A 17,290-nucleotide genomic window follows, 5' to 3' on the forward strand; every position below is an offset into this window, starting at 1 on the left:
AACTATACTCGCAGTATAAAGCACCCTGAGGGATTTAGTAGCTGCTACAACTCTGTGACCTGCATCTGGCTGACAGGAGGATAACAGATGCTGACAGCTGTTAACTGACCCACAACACGACTTCACTGCTAAACACTGGACTCTTTTTTATTGTAGTGTGTGTTTGTGTGGATGTATCAGTAGGTGTGTGTGAGCCCTCGCTGTGTCTCGTGTCCCACGTAGAGAGCAAACTCAATATACAAGAACAACGACACATGCTAGCCTGTAGCACGCGCTTCCCATTATGCCAAAGGAGGTTCACAGTTTGCCCTCTGACCCACTGATAAAAGCACTGTCAGACAATGCTCTGACCTCCGATAGCTTCAATTCCTTCCTCGGCACATATCCTGCATTAAGTGATGGGTCCGTTCGAGTGATACGAACCAGCCAGGCATCCAATCAGCATTAAAACGTCATGCATTCTTACTGCTTTGCCATCTGGTGATAGTCACATGTACAAGAGCTGACAGTAGCATCGCGACGGGCTAACAGAGTTACAAGACAGATGTTAAGATTAGTTTACGGGCTAAAACATTCCCCACTTGTTAAAAGAAGATAGGGACTGTGTGTTCATGCTGAATTTAATCTGAAAAATGAGAGGGGAAAGGGTAAAAAAACAATTATGTCCCTCTTTTCACACATATAATAAGTCTACCTGATAGTTGTACACATTCAGACACAAAACAGCTGTATTATTTATTGCATTTGTGTCCCCTAAATGACCCTTTGGCTGTTCAGGGGAGCATACCGTACTTTTTAAACATGCCGGTGATGTCTGTACAGCAATATTCACATATCAACTTTTACCGGCCACAGGCAAAACATTGCCAGTCCACTTAAAATAAAGAAACCATTGAGAATAAATCAGCAGCGCGTGGTTATGTGTTCTTGTTTTCAGTGTGCATGTGGTTGCCTGGCACCTGTAAAGTATTTATGGGTGTGTTTTCGAAACAATTACAAAGAGACAGCGGCGTGTTCAGGGGGAAGTAAGTCAGAGAGATAATATGATGCTTTTCAGATGATTTCAGCTGCAGCATGTCACTCATAAGACAGACCGTTGTAGGAAAACAAACACCACAAAGAATTGGTTATTTTGCAAGGCCGGAGGCGGCGCTCATTTCCGCCGAAGGGGACGTAAGGACTGATAGCAGCTCTTTTGGTTAACTAAGGAACTCGACAGCTCTCTCTGCATTCAGAGCCACTACAGACAGGACTATTGTTTGGTGGCCACATGCATAAGTGCTGAGTCAGAGCTGCGAGCCCAACTTCGATCAATTATTAAGCCGAGCAAACATGACACAAAACCATTCACAGCAACTTAAAGAGCAACTGCAGACAGTTTGAAACCAGTTGCCCTTTAGATCCAGCTACTTGACCACTGGCTTCTCTGATGTTGCTGCTCATGACTGACCAGTCAGGGAATGTAAACTGTGAAGTCCCCAGCTGTGAATGTGTTTAACCCCCCCACCCCCTTCTGCAACTATCCGGCTGTAAGGAATGCATTCATATTCAGCTCGTCTGGTCTGACAAGGGGACAAGAAAGACTTCCTCCGGCCCCCAGATTGGCATCAAAGGCCAGGCAGACTGAGACAAGCCGTCAGGGCCCCGGGGCCCAGGCTGCGTCTCCGTTATGATAAGGCGAAAGACGGATGCCAGAAAAAACAGGAATGTGAGCAGCAGCCGCCTCCGCCTGGTAACAGAGGAGATACATGAGAGATTCATCTGCGGCTCCGTGTGCACGAATCTGTCATCTGCATGTATATGGTGCGATTACCCATGCGCGCATGCACGCGTTTATGTCCGTGCGTGTCCGTGCATGTGCGTCAGGCTGACCAGATGCTGCGCTCCAGTCTGCAGGGAGCGCTAATTAGCTGTGTGTTTACAGTCACAGACGGACAACAGAGCGAGGCCGGGCCTGCTGCCGGCCAAGCAGGGATGAATGGCACAGCTTACAAAGGACAACACCCCCAAGGCAGGCAGCGATCACACCAACCAGACCATTACAAACGTACACACACTGAGCTGTCTGACCTGCTTCTTCAAATGCAAAATCAGAAAGAAAACAAATCCCCTTTCCTGTCTGTTCAGGTTCAGGTTTATGTTTTCACATTAGATCCCATTAAGTATAAATGACACAGAACAGAATGACAGCAAGAACAATGAGTACTGTACTGCTTTTTCTGTTTTAGGCCCATGGCTAGCTGGTTAGCATGCTAACTTCAGTAGATATCTCTTCAACATAGAAAGCACATGGACATCAAACTGTTATTTCTTCGCATTATGTTGATTTTTTAATGTTTGAAATGAGTTTTCTTACATATTGCACCTTTAAAGACGTTGCACCTTTACATACTGCTACGTCATTGGCCACTATGAATAAAACTACACAAAGATATAAAACCAGGTGCAGGATTATATTTCATCCAGCCTGTCATGGAAGAGCTCCATCTATAAATCCATCATGTTTTAATGGTTGCCTGTAAGCAGGAGTGTGTGTGAGACTGGGGGCTGTGTATTGATACCAGGCAGCAACAGGAGAGCTGCTGCGTTAGGCTAAAAATGGGATCTTCCTGTTTCCCCTCAGAGACAGTTCGGTCATAAAAAACCTGGTCGGTCTAGTCTGAGCTGTTCTTTCCTATACACGCACACACACACACACACACACACACACACACACACACACACACACACACACACACACACACACACACACACACACGCCTTTCCTTTCTTTTATTCCCACATACATTTTAGGATTCTTTAACACTATCCTCCCATTAACTATTAATCCCTCCTTCTCTATTCTGTCTTTCTCTCCCTCCCGTAGCGTTCTCCCTGCCTCGGTCTCCTGGGTCTTCCCTCTGTACTCCGCCCTCTGTCTGCAGCTCTTTTCTGAGGAGTTTCCTCTCTGAAGTCTTCCCCACCCTCTCCTTTTTTTTCTTTCTCCTGGCACGATTTCCTCTCCCGATCAGCCACTTTGTCTGCACGCCTTCTCGTCTCTGCCTTTTTCTTCCACCGCTGGCTTAACAGTCGATCTTCCTTTTCTACTTGATCGCTGCTCTTTTTTCCCTTCAGGCTCATCCCTCAGTTTTCTTGACTTTCCAGAGTCTTTCCTGTATGAATTCCTTCCTCCGATTTGCGAGTACATAACCAGTGACTTCCCTCTTCCTTTTCCGTCTCTCTCACTCGAGGTGTCCCAGTTTCTTTCCAGCTCGCCCACATGTCCTCTCTGTTTCAACTCCCTTTCATCCCCACACATTCGGAGCATCTCTCCCCCTGGTTGCTCATGTCAACCTAGCTCTGTTTACCTTCTCGTCCTGTCCCTTCTTTTTACTCCTGTCTTCAATCTCTACATGCTAATGGGACATCTCAGTATTTACTGACACTTTACTCTTAATGCAAGTATTCATTAAAGCCCCCACATTCATCACAAACTGCCACATATGTAAGATTTGCATCTAAATATGCACCTGCACATCTTCTCGGCCTTAATTACAAAGTGGAGCTCTGACAGCGGATAATTTCCCATCTCATCCTACACCTCCTTACACATTTTTGCCCACATTATTTCCTGTTGTCAGCCTAAATAGCAGCCATAAATCTTCTCTGTACCTTCTCAGTAGCAGCTCACACACTGAGAGAAAGTTAGCCAACCAAACTTAAAAGATAAATCGAGTAATTATTCCTCTATTCGGCGTCACTAAGGTTTCCTTCAGTACGACCAACATGGGCACTGTAGTGTTTTTGTTGACACCATCCTGCTGCATCGAGCACCAAACGTGGATTCATCCGCAGCTGGAAGTAGTCCCCAACAAATGCACTATTTCTTCCAGTTTGACAAAAGTTTCATAAAAACGACAGCGGTCAACTGTTTCAGGGAATCATTATTGAAGATAACTAGCCAATAAATCGTACTGAACTCTTCTAACACACTGCAAGAACACATTCCTACATTTCGCAACGTGAATGCTGTTTTTTAACTGTCTATCATTGGGCCGATGAGATGCAATAAAGAGTTAGAATCCTGATATCACAGGTCTGCAATAGATTTGAGGGTACAACATCACACTTACGGAAGGAAACACCCATGAAGTGAAACCAGTCCCTCTGTGCTTCTTACCTGAGCTGCCCCAGGTTGTAGTGCTTCATCTCGCCGTCCGTGGAGCGTGTGACGCACACAGAGAAGCACGGCTGGAGCTGCCGGAGCTCCAGCAGGACGATGGCCAGGTAGTGGATGAAGAGCAGAGCGTCCACCAGGGACACTGCGTACTGCACGATGCCCTGGTAGTTCTCGTCCTGTGAACGATCGAGTGTTAAGTCGAATCTACTACAGTACACACACACAGAATACTGAATATGTGAAGACGCAGTGTGAAAACTAACAAAAACAAGCAGAAAACACTCCTGCGGGGGGTAAAAAAAAGGAGATTGTACACATGTAAGACAAGATGTAGAGCATATGAATATTTAAATACGTTTCAAAGGATCGCGAGCCTTTTAGACCCCCGACTTCTGTGTGTTTGTACGTGTGCTTTCCTTCTGAATGAGGGGGCCAACAGGGATTATAAATTATGACTCACACAGTAAACACATAGCACTGTGGAAGCCAAATATGTTGTGTTTGTGGTTGTGTTGAGCTCCTAGAGGCATTAAAAATGAATGTGTCTGCACTATGTGAGACCTCTCTCACTGTTACACTTCTCTGTGTGTATATTTTAAGTTAGAGTGAGCGCTTACTGTAACATTTCATGCATTCCCTCCTCTTAGCTCACCTGTGAGTCGAGTATTCTCACTCCGTAGAACAACCAATAGGAGACCACGAAGAGCAGCACCAGCACGGCGAGCAGCGCCCGGAACACAAACACCCGCGGGAGGCCGGCCCGCGGCGGCCTGAAGAAGAGCGCCCAGACGGCCAGCAGCAGTATGAGCAGCTTGAAGGCCACGGAGATGAAGAGGCCCTCGCAGGCCGTGCCGCAGCTCTGCAGCTTCTCCGGCCAGAGGAGGTGGGGCAGCACCAGGAAGGCCAGCGGCGTCAGGAACACTAGCAGGCCCAGGATCACGGCCAAGGTCAGGGTGAAGTAGCGGCGGCAGTCGAGCCCGACGCTGTCCTCAAGGTCCTTGGTGATGCGAACAATGTCCTCCTGGGAGAGGCTGTGCTCTGACGTGCCCGTGACGGCCGTGGTGGTCTCGCCCCAGTTGTCATCCTGGAAACAAAGAAAGATTTGAAACAGCGATGCAAGCATGTCGGGCAAAGAATGCTTGTTCATGTTCAGTGGATAATATATTCACATTTCGTTAGTGTCCATTCAGTCACATGTGATGATAAAGATCTCTAAGCGTCAGTTAAATAATTCAGGCTACTTAATTATGTCTACTAATTGTGAGACATTTTAATCATAAACTGGAGGATTAAGTAATGAATTTAGATATCAAATATAAATACATTCATGTGCAAATAGTTAATAATTAAAAAAAAAGCACAGCTATCAGTAGAAACGGCTCGTGTGCATAACGATTACTTTCATAATCAACCACCAAAATGACGTCTCAACTGATCTGGACACAGGACAAAGAGAATACAGTCGTCTAGTTGGTCATGTGGCCTTAATAACTGCCTGCTCTTATAATAATTATCTGGACATTAAATCAAAATTATATGGGCAAATACAAACAGCAGAGCATTAAAAGATGCTTCACATGATGCCCGAGACAAAAGGATGTTTAATTCTACTGGAGAGGTCGGTCTAGATGTCCTTTTTCGTGGAAGGGACCAAGCACGGAGAAAAAAAGCAGCGAGTGAAGGATGTGTTTAATGGGACTGAGATGCACCCAGTGACTTCAGCAGGTCTGGCAAATGCAGAATAACAAAACCACAACAATAGAGTGGGGTTTGGGCCAAATATAGCTGCCGTGCTCGAGGGGAAAATATGAGAGAGGGCATCAGAGGATTGAAAATATTAGAAGAGAAAGCTTTTATCTGAACTGCGCTTCTGGATTACAGTTTGGTATCTCACTGTACTGCATTTGAGTTGATTTCCTTTATCTGTAAAAGGTTCCTATAGCTGCGGCTTCTGGTGCTATAACACCTTTTTTTCCCCTTTTGACTGAAGCGTCAGACGAGCGAGGTTATTTCCAAGCACGTGAGAAAGAAAGGATGGAAGATATGAATTGGAAAAAGTAAACAGAGCGAGCTGCCAACTGAGGTTCGCGCTGACGTCGGCGTCCGACTGCATCCGCAGATAATGAAGGTCAGCGGTGTGGGAGCAGAGCCGTTAGAACAAGGAAGATAAGGACTCTTTGCACAGCAGCCATAACAAGCTGCTAACGCGGCCCTGTGAGCGGCAGAGTGCTGCTCATGCCAGCCACAAAAAAAAAAAAGGACAGATAATGAACTGCCATCAGCCACGAGAACACTCAAGAACAGCTTCTTTTCATCACCCAAAGACACGGTAATACCGTTGTAAATGAGCCCTATTCTCAGGCTTGCATCTGTGACATTAGCCTCACACTAGCAGAGAGGGGATCGTGCAGGAGATGCATTATGATCACTTTAGACTGAGGGGGTTGGGAGGTGCAGGAGGAGGAGGAGGATGGTGCATTGGGACAGAGAATATCCCACTGGCCTCCGGGGTTAAAAACAGCAGAGAACGAGATGAAGCAGAACAATGGAGGACTCGGGCAGTATTGCTCAGGTTGTCTTTGAAGCTGGAAAGAAGCTACCGAGTATACTCATATACTAAGGTGTGTTACGCTGCTATACAGGAAATCAATAGTGCATACACACATTTATTAAATGGGGGGAAAATGAAAATATGTTCACTATATTTTCTCAAATCCTTTAGGTGTTGCTGGGGATGTTCTATAATGTTTTGTCATCAAAAAACATTTAATTGATCAAGCTCCTTCGAGCATTTCCCAGATAGCAAAAGCCTGAGATGATTTATTCCTCTGTGCTGTTGTCCAAATACACAGTAAATGAGCCTCACCGCTACACCGGTGAGCTGATCCACTGCTGAAAATAGTCCCCAACAAATGCCCTATTTTCTCCTGTTTGAGCAATGTCTGCTGAAAGCGCCCAGCTGTTTTGGGAAATATAGTAAAGGTTTTTATTTTTTAATCTTTACCAACACCTACAGTCTAGAGACGTGTTAATGAGGCTGTATTTTGGCACAGTGGTGCTAACATCAGCTAACAATGCTCACAATGAATCGATCACAATGATGAGTATTGCCTTAATAGCCCAAATTATTTTACTATTATTCATTTTATTAATTATTATTTCAAAATTCCAAGTATTTCCAAATGAACACATGATGCAGCATTTTCTATGTATAGACGCACTGTCATTCGCAGGAGACGACATGCTCACTGTTGACCTGTCGGTATAGATTTTCACAGATGAGGTCCAGCGCTCTAAACTGTCTCGGTTTTATCTGACCTTTGACAGGACAACGCGGTCGTAAATACTCATCTGACTGTCTGCGCCGGTTTAGAAAGAGCCAAACATCACGACCGGCCGATCTCATGAGCAGCAAAACCAGACGGTGGAATGCAGGACTTGAGTTCAAAAGGTCAACGAGAAGATGCTACTAGGTCAGAATATAATTCCCTGAAGTTTGACTAGACTTGTGCCAATTGATTTTATTGTATTGTTTTGTAGTGACTGCACTGGCAATGTCTGAACTGTGAGGCTGGCTAATATGTCGGCCCATTATCGTCTGATGTTGGCCTGTCACGGAGTCCAATACTACCACTGGAACAACTCTGCATATCACAATTATGTGTTTAACATGAGAGCTGGAGGAGATGAATTACAGCTGACAGAACATAGCCTAGTAGGCCTACTAACGTCTGATTAAATTATGCAGCACACACACAAGCATAAACAATGCATATTTCAGTCCTGTCAACATGAGCGGAGATTGTTTCCCGAACAGTGAAAGCCGCTTCATTATTAATGAAAGAGGCGGACTGAGGAGGCCTCTCCACAGAGACTTATGCAACAGGCCTTTTTACTCACATGAAGCAGTTATCCCCTACAGAGAACAAAAGTAAGCAAAACCTCATTATTTTCTTTTTGTATTAGCTCAGATAAGTGCTGCACAAAGAGACCACAAGCCTCAGTTACAGGGAGATTCACAAATCATCAGGGATGACAACTGGCATGCCGAAGCAGTTACACGGCAGCGCTGGAGATACAGGAAACTCCTTTACATGCAGTTATGTTTTAAATATACATGTTTTTGTCCCTGAAGGATCCATGGTGGTGTCGAGTGCGGCCCATCTTTCCTGTTGACAGATTCTCAAGTCTTAATCTCGTCTGACCTTCGTCTAGCAGGTGAAGACAGGCATGTTCACTGTGTGCATGTGTGTGTGTGAGACATAGGAAATCAATAGGCATTAGTTGTAAGGAAGAGTGTCTCTCTGACCACAGTGTACCTCGAGAAGACTCAGGGGAGACATGAATCACTGCTTCTCATGCCTACACTCATCCTTTATTGCCCTTAAGGAGTCTTTAAACAAGCCTAGGCGTTAGAATAAGTGATATGGCAACTACGGCTGAAGCAAGTTAATCTGCTTCTCTCAACTGATTAATTTGAAACAGACATTAATAAATTCAGCATAAATTGATAGCATAAAAGACAGCAAGCCTGGCTCTGTCAGGAAGCAACCCATTACACATACGTGTCCCCGCCTGGACTCCATGTCAAGTGTTAAACTCCAAAACGTCACCGCACCTGGCCAAGAAATAGTCCCTAACATACTAAGTGCTGTATCTTAGGCATCTGGACTTGTTTCAGTTTCTTGAAGACGTTTCACCTCTTCAGTTCTGAATGTCTGTTATTCACCCCTGTTTCTAATCTTGATGCTATGCAACACTAATTGCCTCCTGGCGCTAGCTAATTACTTAATGGACAGTCATGAGGGTGATATCAATCCTCTCCTTAACTCTTGGAAAGAGAGCAAGTAAATACGGATCCCGAGAAGTCAAACTATGTGTTTAATGCCTTGTTATGTCCCATGTGAAGCACTTTTAATTACCTTTTAATTATAGATGACATATTCATGACATAATCCTTAATCTGTTGATTATTTTCTTAATCCAGAGCAAATTGACTACGATAATTTCCCAACTCCAAGTTGAAGTTGAAGTTGCTCGTGATTTCAAAAGATCAACATGCTCTCCTGCAAGTGACACCCACTCTGGATTAATGCTAATGCTAATGCTAATTACATTTGGGACAATGTTGTTGTTGTCGTCGGATCCTGACTACTGGACCTGGGCTTTCCCTCTGCCAGCATGACTAAAAATAGACACTAGTGACCCACATTTCCTCACGGGATTAACCAATCACCACGGGCGGATCTGGTTCAGTACCAGCAGCCTCGCAGGAGGCCCAGTCCCATTCATCACATGAAAATAGGTGAAGCAGAGAGGAACAGCAGCGACAGAGAGAGGGAACAAAGCGGAAGAAAGAAAAAGGGTGAGGCAGAAATGTTCGATAACAAGACAGCCAATTAAAGCGAGGAGAGGGATTGATCCAGAGAGGGAGGGAAAGTAAGGCCAGGGGCAGTTCACGGGCCGGAGATGATTACCGCACAGGACAAAACCAGCATGCGAAAGCCTCCGCTCATGACTACGCACTCGTCACGAATACACGCACCGCAACTAAACACCTGTCAGGTCTACTCTTGTCCTACGTCTGCTGTGATTTATTCAACCCAGACATGGTTTTACAAGCAATTCCTCTGCTCTGGGAGGGAGGAGGCGTTCCGATAGAAACTTAAATAGCTGAGTAACGGAAACATCCGATATGACGTGTTCACAAATACCACTGAACAAGGGGAGAGAATAGCTGAGGGCGAATAAGGGATATTTAAAAAAAGCAAATTGAAATTAAATTGGTTAAATGTAAAGAATACGTGAGAGATGTAGGAGACCAGAGTACAATGTACCAAATATACCTCTTATGCTACATGGTGGTATCTTTGTTAGCTAACTGTCTCCTTCCTCTAGCGTCATATTTGGCATACAGACATGAGTGGTATCGATCTTCTCATCTTTAATCTTGGCAAGAAACCCAAATTTAGAGATCACTTTGGCACTGATTAAAAGGAAATACTTGCAAATTGTTCAGCCACCTGCAAAACCAGAAAGAGCATGCAAATCACTGTCTAAAAAAGAGCAGTCGTCTAACACAAAGGCAAGCATCCACAACAGCAACATGTGCAGCCGACCCTTGAGGAAAATCACGCTCTCCATCACCAAAAGATTTCGGCATCATTAAAAACGTTTGAGCAGAGCGGGTTTTCAAAAGCGGTTTGATAAGATGAAGAATGTGCCATCAAGGGATTTCTTTGATGAAATTTTGGCGCGGCTGCAAACTAAGTGCTGCAATACGACACAGCGGCGGCTGAGCTTTAAACACATCCAGAGAGACGTTTAAACTGCACACGGGCACTTGTTCGGATCAGATTTCATTACAGGAGAGATTGTTGGGATTGGAGGGATTTCCTGATGGTATGGGCCCTCACTCAAGTCCTTTACTGTGTTTTTAATGATAAACAACATGACAGCTCCGGCTGTTTCTGCCAAGATGAAGTAAATACCAACATTGCTTACAATATTCTTCTCGAGTCCTCTCCGAAACAACAACTTATTTTTAAAAACCAGCATATTTTGGGCACACCAACTTGCAGAAATTCTTTCAAACTTGAACTGTTACCTCAGCCTGAAAAACACAAATGGCAGTAAATGAATGAAACCGTATCTTAAGATGCCCTGTGTGTGTGCAGGTATATATAGCACGCTCGCTACGTGCACTGACATGCTGTGTCAGATAGCGTGCATTTTACAAAGCTTTCAACAGAGTATTTTCTGCGCTCTCGCTCCACCTGAGTGTAAATAACGGCTATTGTCTCTCACAGCAAATCAAATGTCCACTAAAAGCTTGTTTTCTGTTGTCGAGCTATAAGTGGGCTGCAAACAAAAGCCCCTCAGTGGAGGAACAAGTGCACTCTACTTACTCCTGGGAGGCAAGGTGTGTGTGTGTGTGTGTGTGTGTGTGTGCGTAAAATATAGCGCAACACGCATTCCCCAGGAGCTCTGCACAGCCATTTAAAACTACCTTTGTTCAAACTGCGGACAGCGTGCGAGGCTGCCAACAACTTGTCAGGACACGGAGGAAGCACTTAAAAAAGTTCCCTCCACTAATTCTTAGGATAGAAGGATGACTGGGAGACAAAGGGAGACTGACAGCTGAGCAGCAGCCTGGATAAGAGGTACACTGCAGTATGGCTGAAACAGACATGACAGGTAGCCATGAGGAGACTCGAGAAGGTCAGCAAAACACAGAATCTGGTGGAATGATATGTAGTAGTATTTAACGATTAAGTAATATTATGTAGTAATAATAATAGCGGACAGCGCACACCTGTGCACCTACTTTGTCGAACTACACTTCTGAATGAGCCATTTTAGGATTAAAAAAGCTGTTTGCACTGTGAGTGAGGATTAACACATGTCACAAGTGGTGCACTTGAAGTGTGGAAGCACTTCTTAAACAGCAGCTCTTAAGTGATGTGTACTTGTGTGTGAAATATCTCCATTAGGGCTGAAACTAATGTGATTTTCTTTATCTGTCAGTTACTTTCTCAATTAATTAATCTATGAAACATCAGTGAAGCTCCAACGGTTCATCAATTAGTTGTCAACTATTACAGTAATTGCCAACCATTCTGATTATTGTTTAATCGATTTGAGTCATTTTTTAAAGCAGAAAAGTCAAAATTCTCTGATTCCAGCTTCTTAAATGTGAATATTTTCTGGGTTTTTTTTAAGTAAACTGAATACTTTGAGAAAACAATGGATAAATGCCCATCATAATAATTTAGAGCACATAGCACACATATGTCTTGCAGACAAATATATTGTTTTGTCTGAGCAACGGTTCAAATCCCATAAATATTTCATCTACCATAATGAAAAACCAAGATAAGAAACAAATGCTCACATTTAAGGAACCCGCAGGCACCAAATGTTTGACATTATGCTATAAAGATTAACTGATTATCAAATTAGATTGTCTTTAATTCTTCCAATCAGTTGGTTGCAGCTTGAATCAGTGCACAGTTCATAAATGGGAAATAATACTGCTGAGATAAAACGATATTAAATTGCTTAACATGATAACAAACTGGACATTCTGCTGCAAGTAGAAATACGATAATAAGAAGTAACCACAAAGTGACAAGTGCAGAGAGTGATGTATGGAGAGCGACTACAAACACAACCGATGCCAGCCTCGCTCAGTCTTGCTCTCATTTTCTTGCAAAAAAGAAAAAGAAAAGGTTGCACAACATCCTATTACTGTGTGTACACACACTGGGCCAATACAGTGTGTTCACCTTTGTACCGCAGAGTGTTTAAGCTGTAAGAAACTGAATAAATAGCTTTAATTCCTAAGCTTGTGGGCGTAAAAGTGAAGGGAGTTTAATTGACATTCACTCGAGTTCAAATTTGTTTTACTTGTTTGATAAATACGGACCCCGATTAGACTGGATGAGCTGGGCGCCTGCCTTCCAGAAAACACTTACTGCTATGGTAGACTGAGAGAGGGAAGAGCAAGACCGAGAATAGTGCAAGATATGTGGAATGCAATAAACTACAACTTGCGTATTTGGACAGAGTTCAGCTTTACCAGCAAAAAGCTAACCGCCTAACAACCATGTTGAAGCCTTTGAACGCGCCAAAGCTTTACTCTTCACCGGCATTAAACAGGAATTTAATGTTAAACTTATCCTCCAATGGAAGGAGCAGTGGCTTGATTGCAGTTCAGGATATCATTCGAACAGAAAGGTTAACTGATCTCCTGAGAGGAAAATAACATTAAGGCATCAGTTAGCATCTTGGCCAGATGAACCTCTCTCTCTTACCTGGCTTGGTCTGCTCCCTGGTACAGAGCTTGCCACTGTCGGTAAGTCAGTATGAGAGTCTTCGTCTATGTTGGTGACCATCACTTCCTTCACCTCCTCTATGGCCTCGCAAACCTCAAGCACCTGCAACACCTCGTCTCCCGCCTCCATCACCGTTGGCGACTGCATCTCGACCAAACTTTAGCTGAGTCCGGCTCGCGCAAACATCATCCCTGCACTCAGCCGCTGCTTATCTTCCCCCCGATCCATCCCACTGTGAGTCTGTGTGCGTTTGACCTCGCTGACTCTCTGCTGATCTGAAGCCCGGCCCCGCTTTATCCGTCTTTATATAGAAATCTCTCCCATCATGCCTCAGGAGGCATTGTATGGGACTGTGTGCTCACTTGCCACATAATGTAAGGGGCTTTATAGAGAAAGGCGGAGAGCGAGGGAGCGTGGAGAGCAGGAGAGAGGAAGAGGAGTTGGGGGGGGGGGAGAGTGATGAGATGATCACATGGGACGTCCTGACAGCAGCCGGGATGGAGGGGGGGATAATAGGATGGATGGATAGAGAGATAGAGGAGGAGGCACGAGAGGAGTGGAAGAGTGTAGTAAATAAACAACAACAACAACATAAATAAATACAAGGTACCATTGGTATACTCCAAAAACTGTCTCCCTCCTGTCCTCCTCCTGCCTCCCTCTCCTTTATCCATCCTTCCCTCAAGGCATCATCTCTCATTCTCCTCCTCATTCTCTGCTCGTCTCTTGCCTCAGCGCCACTCTCCGTCCATTGCTTCTGACCCAGTGAGCACCGTGGTGTCGCCGCACTGCCACAGGCAAGGCTGTATGTGTGTTAATGTGTGTGTGCGTGTGTGTGTGTGTGTGTGTGTGTGTGAGGAAGGTAAGACAAAACCTGTTCATCCAACCAGCTGATGTACAGTAGAGCATCACAACCTGACAGATAAACACGATGGTGTACTATATTTTCGTTACAGTCAACAAACCCTATGAAAAGACCAAAATTAAAAATAAATAAAAAGATAAATTAAGAAACACGTCATCTGAAAACAAACTGTGATTTATTTTGGCTCGGCGCCACATACACCGTCCTGCTGACACAAATACCCACAAGGCCACCTAATGTGGATTCATCCACCGCTGAAAATAGTTCCCACCAAATGTGCCATGCCCTCCTGTTTTGACTCTTGCTATAAACCACAGTGCCCAGCCCAGTTCTTTTAGGAAAGGGTTTAGCCTTGTGAACAAATTAAAGTATATGCTCATGACCCATTTATTGAAAAATGGATGAACACATAGTTGGCTTGGGTGTTTTCCTGGGATTTGCTGACAAACCACAAGGGCACTCAAACTGCCGATGACCTGCTGTCCCCTTTAATCAAATCAAACCTAATCCAATATTAAACTCCATAGCCCTGCATCACTCTAAATATTACAACTAATAACCCACAACTGCTTAACCATAATTTGAACTCGCCAAATCTGGGATGTGCATCAAATTATACTCACTCATAAATACCAGCCAACTAAATACACCTGATTTTAACAAAAAAGTCTAAGGTGTTAAAGAAGTTAAAGAAGGTGAGAAATATCCATATTCTGGATCTGCACCAAAAGTTAACGGGGTCTGATCTGGGCTGAGACCCGTTTCGTGGAAATCCATTCAGTATTTCAATATTAATCCTGCCGACAAACCAAGCAAACCACAAACAGGCACGGGTGAAAACATAACCTACTTGGTGGAGGTAATAACACCAGCCTAATCCTTAAAGACCCCGTTACATTTAACTCACTTTAACAATGTGGAGTAATCAATTTATTCCAGTGGAATAACAAACTCCCGCTGAACACGACAGTGCTGACCTTTGACAGAACAGGGAGCCAGACACAGTTATAGGTAAGAGTCAATGGTAAAAATGCTTCTCTTGAAGCTCTTGAGTGAACTATTTGTGTCAATAGTAACAAAGCTAACAAGCTAACTGAACTAACAGTTACCGCTTAGAGCTATTGGAGCTATTAAGAGCGGCACAAGTATGTTCTTAGCTGACTTTAGCTCACCAATAATTTACCAACTAGCCCTGTGAGCAGTTGCCACATCATTTAGCCTCTAGAACCACATATTTTGTGTAGACTCACATGTCACATAGTAGAAATTAACTGATTATCAGCCTGACTGATTACTGAGGCCGATATTCTGCTGTTTTTTATCATTATACGAAGTTTTTTGTGTCCGATTGCTGATACAATCATCTAAAAATGTGCTACTTTAGCTGTGGGGCAGCATCCTTACTCCATCAGTCCCAAACTAAATAATCTGAATCTGCAAAGTAACTAGTAGCTAAAATGATCAAGTAAATGTAGTGGAGCAGAAGTATAAAGTAGCAGAAAATGGAAATACTCAAGTAAAGAACCTCAAATTATACTGAAATACAGCACCAGAGTCAATTGTACATAGCTGGTTATTCTAAACATTGACGGTAAGATTTCTATTTTGACTGCAAATGTGTATCAGTTTGATAATAATCATTATCAGCCCTGAAAAACACATAAGATATCACTACTACAGTATACCACAGCTGCCCTAACTTATCAAAGCAAATTGTGTTGACCTTACCTTTAGCTTCAAAGTTAATCTCAAATGCTATTAAACTTCCCCGATGGGCACCAAAATTCCCTGTTCGAGTCCATTTGTTGCATGACACCCCCCACTCATCTCTCTCGCTCCTCTGACTCCCTGTCATCTCTCCACTGTCGACTCACTAATAAAGACATTAAAAATCTACAGCCCAAAAAACACTTTCTCAAAATCTACCGTGGAAAAGTGTTAAGAGGATCTTCCCTCTCTCTCGTACTTGCCACCCACAGAGCTTACAGTCTGCCCGTGGCACGCAGCTCACGCCGAGCACAGACACAGACACACAAAGCAGCAGGATACCCATGAAGCTCGGTGGGAATTCTGTCTCACGGGAGACCGAGCCAGGAAGCACTCACCACGAGGACGAGATCCCAGACGTGAACGCAAGAGCCGGGCTTCTTCCGAGACACCGACATGGTGTATCACAGAGCTACCTGCGCCGTGGTTTTCGCCAAAGGAATGCTGAGAGCGATGCCCCTGTTACCACGCCGAGGTGTGACTTGTGTAAGCGAGCAGCTGAGTTTAATTGGGTTAAATGAATTGAGCTAAAGAGAGGGTGAGAGGAAGGTGAAACAGCGGGAGGCTGAGAGGTGTTAGACGACTTTGTGCAACTTCGAGGAAGTGAATTTGGCACCGCGGTGAAAGAACGACACTGGTTTTCTTTTACTGGTTGGGAACAGCAGCAGGTTGTTGTCTGATAGATGGAAACAGAATTTGGATACAAGAAGAAGACTTTTAACGACAACTCAGGCAAATGATCTTCAACTACTTCCTCGCCAGAAAGCAGCTGATCTCTGCACAAACTGGCCAACATAAGGGGCTAAAGTTGTCCAGAGGGGAGACGAGATCAAACACAAATCAGGCCAGGCAACATGAGCTCCCTTCTCTAAACTGCACATGAACATTTAAAAATAAACCCAGCTCCACTTTCTCTCCGCATTCGTCGAGGTAGGAAGGCGCTAATTAACAAAGAATGCTTCCTGGTTTAAACATATCACATTCCTCCTGTTTGACACCTCGTACAATGCCGCTCAAAATCACACTCCTAAGCTGCAAAGCTGCCATGCTACACAGGCCTGAGCTACTCCAGTCCTCCTCCCACCATCCAGTTCTATACAACAATAACAGCAGGATAAAATCGACCCAACTGCTCACATGATTTAGCGTCAGGTCCATACCGATGTCCAGGCTTTACTCACCTCCATTGTCCTCCACAAACACCCAGCCAGCAAAATACAGCGGAGGCGAACTTGCCATAGACATAAACTGATACCGCTCGTTCCCACCTCAAGATTTTACTGCCGCATGAGCACCTGAGATGTATTTTTTCACATTCGCACATTAGCATACAGCCTGGAGCTTTGGCCTGCCTCCTGAAATTGGAGCAACCTGCTGGAAGTGTCCTGTTCAAACATATCAAGCGAACTCAGGTAACATCAAGAGAGGCGTGTGATCAACCCAGTTTGCAAAAAGAGTTGAAATCCCGTCGCAGATCAAAATCTCCTGCTTTTGTGTGGAATAGGGGTGTCACGATTTTCCAAATCCAAGATTCGATTCAATTCGCTCCGCTCAGAATGAGACTCAAACATCAACTTTCTTCAGAATTGCTTGAAATGTTGCCTGCATTACAAAGCTTTGCTTTAATTGTCACATCGTCCAAGTAAAACATATGTGTGGGAA

At 44.2% G+C, this 17,290-nt stretch overlaps 1 protein-coding gene across 4 annotated transcripts in view; it reads right to left on the reverse strand.

Annotated features, from left to right (window-relative positions):
- LOC311253420 (vang-like protein 1) overlaps positions 1-17,290 on the reverse strand; it is a 49,261-nt gene that overhangs the window by 10,046 nt on the left and 21,925 nt on the right. For all 4 annotated transcript variants that reach the window (XM_084347369.1, XM_084347367.1, XM_084347368.1 and 1 more), the window contains 2 exons: positions 4,812-5,243; positions 4,160-4,335 (listed from right to left, as the gene is read on the reverse strand). In XM_084347369.1, coding sequence (XP_084203495.1) covers positions 4,160-4,335; positions 4,812-5,243 — 608 coding nt within the window. The remainder of the gene's footprint in view (positions 1-4,159; positions 4,336-4,811; positions 5,244-17,290) is intronic.

This window comes from Pagrus pagrus (genome assembly GCF_965226575.1).
Source record: "Pagrus pagrus genome assembly, chromosome: 24".
Classification (NCBI taxonomy): domain Eukaryota; kingdom Metazoa; phylum Chordata; class Actinopteri; order Spariformes; family Sparidae; genus Pagrus; species Pagrus pagrus.